Source organism: Dendroctonus ponderosae, unplaced genomic scaffold (assembly GCF_020466585.1).
Source record: "Dendroctonus ponderosae isolate FM_Combo_2020 unplaced genomic scaffold, Dpon_F_20191213v2 Dpon_F_20191213_1, whole genome shotgun sequence".
Classification (NCBI taxonomy): Eukaryota; Metazoa; Arthropoda; class Insecta; order Coleoptera; family Curculionidae; genus Dendroctonus; species Dendroctonus ponderosae.
This window is the reverse complement of record NW_026017110.1, coordinates 29,554,200-29,568,592: the sequence shown is the minus strand read 5'-3', so window position 1 is coordinate 29,568,592 and position 14,393 is coordinate 29,554,200. Positions and strand designations below refer to the sequence as shown.

Here is a 14,393-nt window from a genome sequence, read left to right as displayed (position 1 = left end):
AAATACTGATTTTTTATTCATTATTACCTAGTAGAAACCGATACTTTGAAAATGCCTAATCTTAGTCATTTTGGAGGTGCCTCCTTCAAAATCATAGATGTGAGATGATCTGAACCAAGAAATCAAAAGTCAATTTTTTCGGCGAATAAAATAATTTTTGCCGGATTATTCTTAGCTCTGACCAACTGGTTAATTACGATTTGCGGCAAATAAACTATGGTGAAATACTGGGGTAATGACAATAAAAAGCAAAAAAACCATAGCATTAGCGATTTATTACGGTTTAGCAACTACTAATGTCTGGTCATCGCGTCACAGTCAGCACTGAATGTTTCGCCTTCAGCTTCAGCTCTTTTAGCTCGGGTATGCTAATTTCCTTAAAATAGTAATCGTCGCATCTACTCAACAGCATCGGCTTCTTGAAGTTCTTCCTTTGGAACTTCAGCTCGCAGAAGAACTTTCTCGACTTGGGCCCGCAGAATTTCGCCTTCCAAACGATTCTGTTATCGACCTGAGTCCACGTGCAGTAGAAAATGCCCAATTTCTCGTTTACCAGAAAAACTTCTTGGGTTTTTTGGAAAATCGCTATGAAGGACTGAAAGAGCTTGACACTGCTGTGGATCACGTTCAAGTGGCATAACATCGGTTTGTAGGGCCCCTTGAAACCGCAGTGCGTTATGGGACAAGTATAGTCGCAAAATGTGCAATTTATCTGATGGTCGTTGATTTCCTGATAGGGCAACTTCTGCGGACACCCGTGCTTGCTGTTGATGCAAGAATACTGATAGTTGTAAGCTTTGCCTTCGAGCTCTTCGTTCCGTTCCGCTGTTATATCCGACTGGCAAATCGAACATGTTCTGGTGTCGCGATAGCAGCTTGTGCAAATGTTGTGTCCATGAGCACACAGAAATATTGGAGGCGCCAGATGACCAGAGCAATTCGAGCATTGAAGAACCAAGTTTAAGTCAGCTTCAGAGATGGAGCTGAGGCTCCTCATGCTTGCCTGCCGTTTCATAATGGAGCTCCGTTGAACGTCCTCAGACGAGAATGTTTGCGATCTACTCAAAGAACTTGGGCGCACTTTTGGACCGTTTAATTTTGTCCCAGACCATGTAGCTCTGTGAGTTTCATTGAAACTCATGTCATTGCCCTCTATGACTTCCACTGGCGAATTTCCGTCTTTGGGCGTGGAGAAAAAGTCATGCAAGTCCAAATTTGAGACCGACAGGGCTCCGTCCATGTCCTCATTAATATTCCCTAAATAAACGTCGGAGCTATCAGGAGGATTAACGTAAATACTAATGCCGTCATCCGAATGAATACTCGTTGAATCACCGCTGATTATCAGGTGGCAGTTTATCAAATCCACATCTCCGAAAAATGTGCGTAAGCACTCTAAACCGACACTAAAAAAGCCATTTTTTAATTCAATGTCTTGTTTGCTCATTTTCATGCCACTGGCGGAGACTTCGATATCATAGCTGAAGTTGGATGCCACATGGGCGGGCCCTAAAAATCTTAAGTACATGTTCACGTGGTCGTGGTCGATTTTCGTTTGGAACAAGTAGATTTCTCCATCGACAAATAGAAGTCGGTTTTCCGAAGCCACATGAAGGGCGATATCGACACTTCCATTGTGAAACAGAAGATCTTCATGTTCTAAGCTGAAGTGATGCAGAATGTTCTCGGATGGCCCTTCCCAACTGCAAGCATACTTCCGATCAGCTGGGCAGAGGTAAATTTGTGAGCGCATGTTGATAATCTAGCAACAAAAAGTTTCTTAATTTACGGGTAATTCTTCCCTATTGGCCTGCAGCGAAAGCAGCTGCAGCTAAAACCGAAATGTAAAATGCACCTACGAATCGAAAATTGGACTGTTTGAACTGAAAGGCTAAACGCAAAAATTCCACGTTTGAAAATTTAAAATGTAAATTGAACCTAAGTTTTCCGAATGCTTAGAGCAAGAACGCCATCGAATCGGTTGCATTGGTGCAAATAAAATTCCTTTGTTTGCGGGCCGGCTTACCGTGATTGGAATTTGGAAGGTTCGAGTCAAATAGACGAAATTTTAGCTGCGGCGATTTACTGCAAGTGCCTAACAACTGTTTGACATGGAAAACTCAATTTCACAACCACGTTTGTTTCCGGTACGGAGCAAATCCAGATTTCCGCAAGACGCAATTGGATCAAACTATAGAGAATATGTGGGATTTGCTTGGATAAAGTTACTTGTTGACAAGCTCCAACTTCTTAAACCACTTCTAGTGCTGTATTGGATGTAAAGCTTTAAAACGATTTGGTTTGTTTAGGGTTTTGTCGGTTGCGTTCTACTCCACATTTGCACGTTAAACATTCCTTTTCGTTTAGATGCATATTTTAGGAATAGGTACTTAAACACCCTAAAGAAAAGTTCTCGAAATTCTGTCGATTTTCCTTGTAGCTACACTAAAATCAACCTTGCCTTTTGAATGAAATAATGATGCTTCATTCTACACTGGAAAAAATGTCTAGAGGAGGACACGACTCTTTATATCATTGCTTGAATTACGTGAAACAAACAAAACCAAAATATTCCAGTAAAAATCAACATGGCAAAAGCAAACAATCTGAAAAGTTTTGTTCAATAAAATGAAAATATTATATATTTTTGAAGAGCTTTCCTAAGGTTTCAGTTTGAAAATGTGAGCCTATTTTTCTAATATTACGACAAAATAGCCAATATTAGAAAATATTTTTAAGCAATTCCAAGCTCAAATAGCGTTTTAAACACCTTTTGCAATGTTGGGCTTATTTTAACTCGCCTGTCTTTTTAAAATTAAAAATTGTACAGTGGTATAAAATAAATATTAAAAATGTGTGCTTAATAATGTGTTTCAGTCACTAAACGTACAAATACTAAGACACTTCGCCGCTCTTATCAGAAAACAGGCAGAAATTGACCAATAACAAGGAATACAGAAAACTCAACACTGATGATATGAAAATAAAATCAAACTATTTCTTAACCAAACGAATCTAAATAAGCGTTTAGTTCTAAGCGATAACAATTAGCGCTTACTTTTTCATACACTTAAAAAAAACGCAAACTTGTGTGTTAATATTTACACCGAAAGAAATATTTATGGTGCTCAAATTATTCCTAAAATATGTTTTTTTTATTTCATTCCGAAAACTTTTCTCTACTTCTACTATGTACCTACATTCTGCAACTAGAAAAGAAAGCGACAGCAAAAGAGAGAAAAGCAAACTGAAGAAAATCGAGAATTAAAAATGCAAACGATAGAACAATTGATTGGAAAGTGCAAATAACGTGAATTATAATGGACTTACAGACAAGCATGTAGGCATAAAAATTAATCACTTCAAATATTAATATTTGAAGCAATTGTTGGCAAAAGAAATGTATTAAAAACTATTTGCAGTAGTGAAGTGCAATAAAAATGGAGTCCAAAGTGTGATTATTTATTTTATTTTCAATTGCGAAAATATGAATTAAAAAAATAACTAAAATAATTTATGGATTTTTTCATAATTTCTGAATTAAGTCAATAAAATTTACAACAAGTTAGGCAGAAAACGTAAACATTTAAAAAACTTATTTTTCAAACAATGATTGGCCAAGGAAATGCATTTAAAATGATTTCCAGTGTGAAAGTGCGACCAAAATATAACGCAAAGTGCCATTATTTAATTTCTTTTAAATTGCGAAAAACAGAAATTAAGGATATGGATTCAAAAAACGCTTCAGGATTACGTCAAAAATTAAGTATGGATTTTTACACTGAAAAAAAAGTTTAGGATGATGAAACTATTCCTGAAAGATATATTTTTTAAATGTCTCTGCTTAAACAGCAAATACGTTTGATTCGTTTCATCGTAACAAACAAAGCGACATCAAGAAAGAAAAACGCAAAACGATCGAAACAACACGAAATTGAGTACGAAAAATGAAAACGCAGGAATAATTAATTAATTTCATACGCTTTACAGTAAGAAAGTGCAATTAAAATTGAGTGCAAAGTGTAATAATTTAAGTTCTTTTTAATTATGAAAAACAGGAATTAAGAAATTAAAAGTTTATTTAGGGACATTTTTGCAATTTCGGAATTTGCGTCAATAAGAGTACTTTTGGATGCAAGGCTTTATACCATTACATGCAAATACACTCAAAAAATGCTTCAGCATTACGTTGAAAACGTGCCGATATTTGCACTGAAAGAAACCTTTATAACTATTCTTAAAATATTTTTTTTTAAATAACATTCCGAAAACTTTGCTCTATTTCTACTATGTACATTCTGCAACAGACAAAGCGACAGTAAAAGAGAAAAAAGCAAACTTTTGAAATTCGAGGATTAAAAATGCAAACGAAAGAACAATTGATTGGAAGGAGCAGCAAATTTGAATTAAAATGGACTTACAGACAATAATGTGGCATAAAAAGTAATCTCTTTAAATATTAATATTTCAAACAATTTTTGATCAAATAAATGCATTTAGAACTATCTGCAAGATAAGGTACAACTAAAACAGTGTCCGAAGTGTGACTATTTAATTTCTTTTCAATTGCGAAAAACAGAAATTAAGAAAATATCAGCTTATTTAAGAATTTTTTCGTAATTTCTAAAATCAATAAAAGTTTAGTAAGTAAAGTTTTTTTATTAAAGACTTTATATCATTCGTCATATGCATAAATCACTAAAATGATATATTTAATCTTAAAATATACCTTTTTCTTTTCTCCCCTAATCTCTCTCGTACTGTGCTGACATACTTTATGTGCATTAAACTTAGATTTTTTAATACTGGCAACGACCACAAGAGAAAAAAAGGAAAACAATAAATATATTCAGAATAAAAAATGGGAACGCAAGAACAATTGATGGGAATGTGCATATAATATCAAATAAAATTATGTTTCATATAAAAAGATAGGCAGAAAACGTAAACAATTTAAATAATAATTTTTCAAACAATTATTCGAAAAGGAAATGCATTTCAATCTCTTTGCAGTTTGAAAGTGCGATTAAAATGGAGCGCAAAGTGCAATTATTTAAGGAAATGGACTTAAAAATTTTTCAGGATTACATCAAAAATCAAGTGTCGATTTTTAAACTGAAAGAAATGTTTATAGTGATGAAACTATTCCTAAAATAATTTTGTTTTTCATTTCTCTGCTAAAATACCAAATACCTACTATGTACTTTATGTGCATTAAAGTTAGATTTGTTTCATACTGACAAACAACGCGACAGCAAGAAGCAAAAATGCAAACAACAGGAAATTGAGTATGAAAAATTAAAACGAAATAATAATCAGTTAATTTCATACTCTCTACAGTAAGAAAGTGCAATCAAAATGGAATGTAAAATGCAATTGTTTAATTTATTTTAAACTATGAAAAAGAGGAATTAAGAAATTAACAGTTTATTCAAGGAAATTTTTACAATTTCGGAATTTGCGTCAATAAGGTCAAAAAATGCTTCAGCATAACGTTGAAAAATTCCCGATATTTGCACTGAAAGAAATCTTTATGATAACTATTCCTAAAATACGTTTCGTTTTCTTTTTAATTTGATTCTGAAAACTTTTCTCTACTTCTACTATCTCCATTCTGTAACTAGCAAACAAAACAACAGCGAAAGAGAAAAAAAGTGAACTTCAGAAAATCCACGATTAAAAACGCAAACGAAAGAATTGATTAAAAGGTGCTAAAAATGTGAATTAAAGTGGCCTTAGAGAAGAATGTAGGCAGAAAAAGTAATCTCTTTAAATATTACTATTTAAACCAATTTTTGGCCAAAGAAATGCATTTAAAACTACTTGCAGTTGGAAAGTTGAACCAAAATTGAGTCCAAAGTGGAACTAGAAAAATAGTTTATTTATGGATTTTTTCATAATTTCTGAATTAAGTCAATAACAGTTTTATTTATTAAATACCTTACGCCATTTGTCACATACATTTTCAAAACTATTTATTTTTCCTTAAAATATATTTTTTAAATTTCTCTCCCAATCTCTGTCCTAGTGTACTTACATACTTTATGGGCATCAAACTCATATATTTTTATACTAACAACAAAAGCGACCGCAAAAGAAATTCAAAATAAAAATGCGAACGCAAGAGAAATTGATCGGAAGGTGTAAAAATACGAAACAAAATTATTTTACATACGAGATAGGCAGAAAACGTAACCAATTGAAACATTAAATGTTGAAACAATTATTCGACAAACAGATATTTTTGAAATTTCGGAAGTCAATAAGAGTACTTTTGGAAACAAGGCTTTACGCCATTCGTTAGATGCATAAACCTCTAAAAAATACGCTGTTGACTGATCAAAACGTCAGCATTATGTTAAGAAAGTGCCGATTTTTACAGAGAAAGGAAAGTTTATCGTGATGAAACTACTCCTAATAATTTTTTAAAATTTCTTTAAAAAAAAGTTAGATCTATTTTATAATAAGAAATAAAGCGACAGCAAAAAACCAACAACACAAAATCGAGAATTAAAAATTAAAACGAAAGAACGATTAATTGAAAGCTACAAATAATGTGAAATAAAATTCTTCTTCAGAGCAGAAGAAGAAGAGAAGCAGAACCGGATTTCAAACTCTGCAATCAAAATGCAGCGAAAAGTGCAATAATTACATTGCTATTAAAGGCTATTTTGCAAATCGCGGAATTTCAGTCAATAAAAGTACTTTCGAATACAAAACTTGTCAACATTTGTCGTTTGCACGAAACACAAAAAAACGTAGTGGACTGAAAGAAATATAAAAAATCATCGGATTTATAGAACTTTGTCACCCTAAAGTTTCGGTCATTTCAATGTTAATACACTGGACGAAAAATTATGTTGTACACTGAAAAAAAGTTTGCTGTGGTAAAGGAAGCTTTTTTGAAGGACAATATAGATATGTTAAAGACATAACGAAGTTCTTAGTTAACGTAAAATAAACCAAAAAAATTAATAACGAATAAACCAGAAGAAGTAAAATAGGAACTATGAAAATTTCTTTTACATTCAATCAAAGCTCTCTTCAGTTCTTCGTCTTTAAATAATCGCAGACAAACAAAGTAGGCTAAAATTACAATAATCGCAATTTTGCTACACACACACACACACACACACACTTCTTGATCTTTCCAAATTTCCCCCTTAACTAATAAGACAATTGTTGTTAGTCAATGTTTGGACTGAACTGATGAATGCTAATTAACGTACATTTGCCTCCGCACTAAAACTTACCGAAATGGGAGATATAAATTCCTCTCCAGTATTATGTGGTCTTCTCCTCGCCTTACTTATAGCTCCTCCTCACAATGCCTGAACATCTTGTGCATACCGGCGGCGGTTTCAACAAAATATAAATAATCCCACATGAAACCGTGACATTTTACGAGAAACCTTGGCGAAAAATTAACCTGGTATGGTTGTCATTTGTCGACGAAACTAGCGCAGATAAGAAAAATTGGTTTAGGTATGTTTTGATAATAACGCTTATCAGAAGATTAATATCGAGTTGATGGCAGGTAATATGCGAAATATGAATGTGTGTTTGCCCTGGTCGTAAAATTCGTACTTTTGATAATGACGCTGTATAAAGTTCAAAAATTTTCCAAGCGACATTATCTTGGCAAATCGGATGCTGTTAATCTTTGATCAATATGCTTAGGCAACCAGGACGTCCAAGGTTCAGAAAATAGTAGCAGTAAATTGAAGTTCATAGGATCACCTGACTTGCTTTAGAGCTGCCTATTTATTAAGATTTTAGGATTTGAGAAAACTAAAACTCGAAGGAAAACTGAGCTTCTCGAAGATTCATAGAAAGCTCGGTTATTATCCAGCATTTCCAGCTTCTTGCGAATGCATTTGGAAGATAAAACTATGTTCTTTTTACCAGTTTTTGGCAAACATCTGAGACAAACTAAGCTTGTTTTGAGGTAAAGAGCAGTTGAACAGTGAGGTAAAGAGCATAAAGTCGACTGTTTTATTCGTTTGCTCAATATTTAAAACTATACTCAAACTCAAACTTGAGCTTTCCTTGCTCCAAAGTATATTTTTAATTTCAGTTTTTCGGTGTATTTGCGTGTTTACCGCTGTAGCAGTTTCAGTGTGAAGCTTCAAATATATTAAAAATGCATTTGACAACGCAAACCATTCACTTTATTGCAAGTTGCTTCAAAATTCCAATTCGGCGGAAAATTAAAACCCGTCATTAAAATTTCAAACCCGTCACTAATTAAGCTCGTTCCGAGAAATTAGTCTTTAGTTTAGTTATTTTAAGAAATTAGTAGCACTAAAGACATGATTTTCACGGATAAAAATCTCAACTTCCTTTATTTTTTTAAATTAATTAACGAAGTGAAACTGAACCTGTTTCCAGCTCAAGTGAGTTTTGGGTTTTTAATTCTGAAAATTTATGGCAATATCGCCGCCAGCAGTGTCATCTTCAAATTTAAAAAAAGTTCTTTAAAAGAAAGATTTCCTTAAAATATTCTGATGTTGAAAATCTGTTACCAGTGGAAAATTCAAATTGTTTTGAAGAAAAAATTTTCGGCTTTTTATTTAAAACTTTTGTCAGTGTGAAGTTTCGTTTGCTGGCAATATGTGAATCGCATTTTAAAGCCAAAAACCTCCTCTTTCAACAGTGCGTTTTATATTTAAAATCGGTCAAAATGTGAGTTTGTTTGGCGCTTAAGAGTTTTTTCTCTTTTAAAGCCTAAATTTTCAGTCTTGTTGTAGCTCAGTTACCGTCAGAAGCTTCTGAGTAAATTATCATGCATTTGAAAGATAAAAACATTAGCTTTCTTTAGGACTTTTCGAGATTTAAAAGCGATTTTAAGTTATTGAACTGCTCAAATCCGAGCTCATCAGCGCAGAAAAACTTATTGTTTTCTAGTGTTTCAATACAAGAAATTGATAGACAAAAAGCTTCAGTTTTATTGAAATTTAAAATCGGTCTATAACTGAGCTTGTTTGAAGTTAAAAAATATTTTCAGTTGTAAAGTTGCATGGCAGTTATTTATGGAAGTTGTTGGTAGTTTAAAAATGTAGCTAAGAAATAAAGGAGTTTACTGTTTCGCGTTTATGATCATGTATTTAAAAGATCAAAACAGCGTTTCTTACGATCTTCGAGATTTAAAATCAGTTAAAATCTAAGCGCGTTTTAAGCAAAAAGTCGTTGGAGCTTTAAATTATTGAAGTTCTCAAATTCCTTTCGAGCGCATTAGCACAGCAAAACTTATTGTTGTCTACTGTTTCAAAGCAATAACTTGAAAGACAAACAGCTTCAGTTTTATTGAAATTTAAATTCGGTCTTTAACTTTAAAGCTTGTTTGAAGTTAATGAGGATTGTGAAAGATTCCGGTTTTATTCGCTTGCATGCCAGTTATTAATGAAAGGTTTTGGTGTTTTAAAAATGTAGGTAAGAAATAACGGATTTTGCTCTTTTGCAGTTTTTTAATGTAAGTATTTTCGGATTTATATTTTCAATTTTTGGCAGTGTGAAGTTTCATTTCGTAAAAGATTTGTTGTCATGCTGAACATATATTAATGGCATGTTAAAGCTCAAAACCTGCTCTTCCAACAGTGTGTTTCATATTTTAAATCGTTCAAGAGTATTTTCGCTTTTAAAGCCCGAATTTTCTCGGATCAATCTGGTTGTCGTTCGGTTACCGTCAGAAGCTTCTCATTAACTGATTATGCGTTTGAAAGATAAAAAGATTAGCTTTCCTGAAGATCTTGGAGCTTTAAAATTAGTCAGAAACTGAGCTCGTATTGACCAAAAAAACCTTTGGCTTTTTAAATTTTGGAATCAGTCAAATGGCTTTCGAGCTCATGAACGCAACAAAACTCATTTGTTGAGTTTCGAAAGTTTCAAAACAAGAACTTGAGAGACAAAAACTTTAGGTTTTTTGGTAACTTAAAATCGTTAAAATCGTTAAAATCGTTAAAAAAAAGTTATGGAGAATTTTAAGTTGTGAAAGATTCAGGTTTTGTTCGCTTGCATGCCAGTTATTTATGGAAGTTGTTGGTAGTTTAAAAATGTAGTTAAGAAATAAAGGATTTTACTGTTTCGTAGTTTTTTAACGTAAAATTATTTTCGGATTTATATTTTAAATTTTTGTCGGTGTAAAGTTTCATTTTCTAAAATATTTGTTGCCTTTCTGAAAATAAATGAATCGCGTTTAAAGCCAAAAAACTCCTCGTTGTGAAACAGTGTGTTTCCAATTTAAAATAAGTGAAAATCTGAGTTTGTTTTGCGCTGAAGAGTATTTTCGCTTTCAAACCCAAAATTTTTTCGGGTGATTCAGGTTGTCGCTCAGTTGCCTTTAGAAGCTTCTGATTAACTGAATATGCATTTGAAAGATAGGAACGTTAGCTTTCCTGAGGATCTTCGAGCTTTCAAATGGGTCAGAAACTGAGCTGGGATTGAGTAAAAAAACCTTTGGCGTTTTAAATTATGGATTTGCTCAAATGACTTTCGGGCTCATGGGCGCAGCAAAACTCATTTGCTGAGTTTCGAGAGAGTTTCAAAACAAGAACTTGAGAGACAAACACTTTAGTTTTTCTGAAACTTAAAATCGGTCTATAGCTAACTGAGCTTGTTTGAAGTTAAATAGGAATGTAAGTTGTGAAAGATGCAGGTTTTATTCGCTTGCATGTCAGGTATTTGAGCAAATTTTGGGTACTTGAAAGATGTATGTATCTACGAACGAAACGAAAAAGATTCTGCTGATTCGCATTTTTTTATGTTTAAAATCCTGGAGCTAGATTTGAGCTAAAAATCTTTGATTGATGATGAAATTGCGTGAGTGAATTCATCCATAATTCAGTTAAATTTGTGAGTTTTCAATGTTTCAAAACTGCATGTTAACTCTATTAAATAGTTCGTTGTTTGTTATCGCTGGTGCTCTTTCATAAAAATGCTCTCTTTTTGTAAAAAAAAACATTCCATAATCCAGATGATTTATTCATCACCCAGAAGATTAGACTTGTGTATAAAGTATTCAGTTTGCCAGTATTTTACAGTAAAACGTTAGGAAACGCGGTCTTTCTGTTTTGAGCCAGTGTAGATTAGAAATATTGACTTAAAAGTGAAGAAAAAAACCAGTTTCCAAGAGTTTTCCAAATAAATGATAATAAACTTTCGCTTTTTCAGTTCGGGGAACTATTTTTGGAAAAAGACCTAGAATTAATTATTAGGATTTTGTCCATAATTCTAAGCTGCAAAAAGTTTTCCAAAAATTTTTGTAAAGCGGGTAAGGAGGCGAGTGTTCTAATAAAATTAATCTTATAATTTTTCACAGAACATACCTAAAGATGATCAGTATTTTAACTGAAAAATAATGCGATTTTTGCGTTAAAATAATTGCTTAATAGAAACTTTGTTGAAACTAGAATGACCTGAAAATTTATAGGAATTTTAAAAATCTTCAGAGCGATGAGGGCGGCGAATTTGCCAAATATTTTTTTGTAAACTTTTGCTCTGGTAGATTTTTATAAATAATCTAACGGAATAATTTTTTTTTGTGCCAAATTCGAAGCTGAAATGGGTTTTCTAAAGTTCCCTGTAAACCGATGAATGAGGCGAAGTTTGTAGCAAAATAAATTTGTAATTTTTTGCTTAAAATACCCCATTATTGCCAGAGAAGAAGGAAACAATCTGAAAATAAGTTTTTTTACGTTTTTGATTAAAAACTTTTAGTTTTGTGATCGGTTTTGGAGAAAAACGGAAGGGATTTTTTCTTTTTGTCTCAAATTCCACTCTGAAAAAAGTTTTTGTAAAATTTTTACAAAGCTATAAATTTATTTGGCAATTTTTAGCGTAAAATAGGTCCAGACCGTCAGTATTTTTAAGTGAAGCTCTACAAAATACAGCGTTTTCGAATAGAAAGTGAAGCAAAAAAAATCAGTCAAAACCAAAAAAAAACACATTGTTTCTTAAGAAACTTTCCAGTCTTCAGAGGAATGGAGGTGATGAGAATTTCAAATAATCTGGCGTCAATTTTCGTTTACTCTTTTCGTTTTTTCATAAAAAATTATTTAATTTTTGTGTATCTTAAGTTTGTCAGCGTTTTTGAGTGAAACTTTAGAAAATTGAGCATTTCGAATAAAGAGTAGGCTAAAACTGAAAAATTCTGAAATTTAGCAGAAAATTTAAAAATATTATTAATAAATGGCCCTTAAAATAAATCTAAAAGCAAATAAAAAAAGTCATCAACATTTTCCCAGCAACGGAACTGAGTTACTGCGCCGGTGCGTCGGGCTGGCGCACCAAGCCTAGGCCTAATATAATCCACATCTTTCACAATCTGAGGATCGCAAATAGTCATAAAAGCCCAATTTGCTCAAGTTCTCTGTATGCAGAATCGGCATTTTAAATTGCCTAGATAATAACAGCTTTATTTATTGACATTCAATTACCAGCCATCCCGTGTATGGTGTTTGCTTACCTATTAAGCATAGTTGTGCATAATAGTGAGTTCAATTTCATGTCGGGGAAAATCGTTTCCTCTGGACAAATATTATTTTATTTATATGCTCGAATAAAAATTTACTTTTTTCCAAAGCTGTTTCACTAGAATAAAACGAAAATGTATTTACACTTTTGCTGGAAACGAAAGTTTGTGGATAAAAGTAATGTCTCCCGGATTGATCCTCAATTTCGTAATCTTAAATCTTCGTCATTTCGAAAACTTTCAAGTTCACGACCGCTCTTGCAAAGCTCTAGAAGTACGTCTATAACGAGAAAATGCTTTCTGAAACTTTCCAGTTTTAATTGTTATGGGATCCTGTTAAACTTTCACATTTAATTCCGTTGGTGATCTGTCGCAAAGGAACAAGAAAATGCTTTTCGCCTAACGCAGCGACTTAGTTTTCATTTTTTTTACGTTCACTTAGGCCACTTTGTATATGGATGGAAAAAAACCCGCCTGTTCAATATGCAGTCGAACTTGTGTTCACGGCTCTATCGGCATTATCCATTATCTAGAGACGTTGTTTTCGAATAAATCTAAGCTTAGTGAAAAGCTAAGCTGTGCTTATACTGCACAATGTTTCTCTAGCTACATGCTTGCAGATAAAATGTTCGTTTTCAGTTGAACAGACATAAGCTGTTGTTTTGCCATTCCTTTTCGCGCCACGCTAGCTTGAATGCAGCCAGCGAACGGGATTTTGTGATTTGGGAAGTATCACCTTGGATTTTTATTTGTTCTGCCAATAGTTCTGGTAGAAAATGTAAATGCATAAACTTTAGAGAAAATTTGTTGAGAATATTGATCGCAAAGTTTGAAATCAGGAAAACACGCACAAATGAAATTAAAACGTTTCCAGATTGACGAATTTAAGTACAATAATTCCTGCTTGCATTTAGTAATGGGCCGCGTTTCCTACATCTCCCAGAATTGATGAATTTGCTGAGTTTTCAATTTCAAAATATATTTCTGATTGCCCTGTTTTCGATACGCTTAGTTAAATTACATAGTTCTGGTAAAGCTTTGCACTTCTGATTCGAAATTTCTCTAATAATATAAAACTCTAAATGGCTCTTTTGGCAGGTGAATCATTTCGTTCCATTTTATCCACCATCATTCCATCCACCGTTCCACTGCAGAAGCAGTTTTCTTATTCCAATTTTAAAGAGAATTGGAAACGCAATTCAGTTATAACAATGTGAGTGGGAAAATAGTGACAAAATTTGAAAATCAAACATTTTGGTGGAAAATAATGCCAAAATTTCACATTTTAGGCCACCTTTTTGCAAATTTTTCAGAAACAGATTAACCCAGAGAGCTCATTTCTTTACGACTGGATAGAGCACGAAGTCGCATTTTTAGGAGGCGAAGCATCCCTTAGCTAATTTGGGCAAGTTTTTTTCAGAAAAAGTCAATATCTCAAAAAAACTCTTAGTTTTGAGCGGCACGTGCAAAAGTGACTTATTTTTCTTGAACAAAAATTCTTGAAAATGTGGTCTTTTTTGAAGTAGCTCAAAAACCATTTAGGCACAGAGCCCGAGTCAATAAGGGGAACAAGAGTGAAGAAATTGTGGGTAATTTTCGGGCAGAAACAAAATTTTAATGCCACATATTTAGGGCCAAGACTAGGAAACAATAATTTTTCATGCCACATCGTTCCTTATTTCTCAGAGACAAATCGAGGTAGAAAGTAGAGGTGGAATAAACGGTTATTTTTCTGTAACAAGGTTACAACGTTCCAGTTTCACGTTGGTAATAGGTTTCCAAGTGCGGTTCCAAAAGGAACATATTACTTTTAAAATTTTTCATTAAACATGCGTAATGATGATGATGGTAGAAATAGTAATAACAAATAATGATTGAGTTGATTGAGTTTATTAAAATAATAATTCTTAACTAAAGCTCTTAG

At 33.1% G+C, this 14,393-nt stretch overlaps 1 protein-coding gene across 1 annotated transcript; it reads right to left on the bottom strand.

The window, feature by feature from the left end:
* Positions 1 to 255: 255 nt before the first annotated feature.
* On the bottom strand, positions 256 to 7,493 carry LOC109533411. Its single transcript, XM_019898723.2, has 2 exons — positions 7,254 to 7,493; positions 256 to 1,762 (listed from the first exon to the last, which is right to left on the bottom strand). The coding sequence occupies exon 2, from the start codon at positions 1,751 to 1,753 to the stop codon at positions 305 to 307; it is 1,449 nt and encodes a 482-aa protein (XP_019754282.1). The 5' UTR covers positions 1,754 to 1,762; positions 7,254 to 7,493; the 3' UTR covers positions 256 to 304.
* Positions 7,494 to 14,393: the final 6,900 nt, after the last annotated feature.

Excerpts from the sequence above, each read along its gene's own strand:
- LOC109533411 (XM_019898723.2), bottom strand. The coding sequence starts at position 1,753 with ATGCGCTCACAAATTTACCTCTGCCCAGCTGATCGGAAGTATGCTTGC.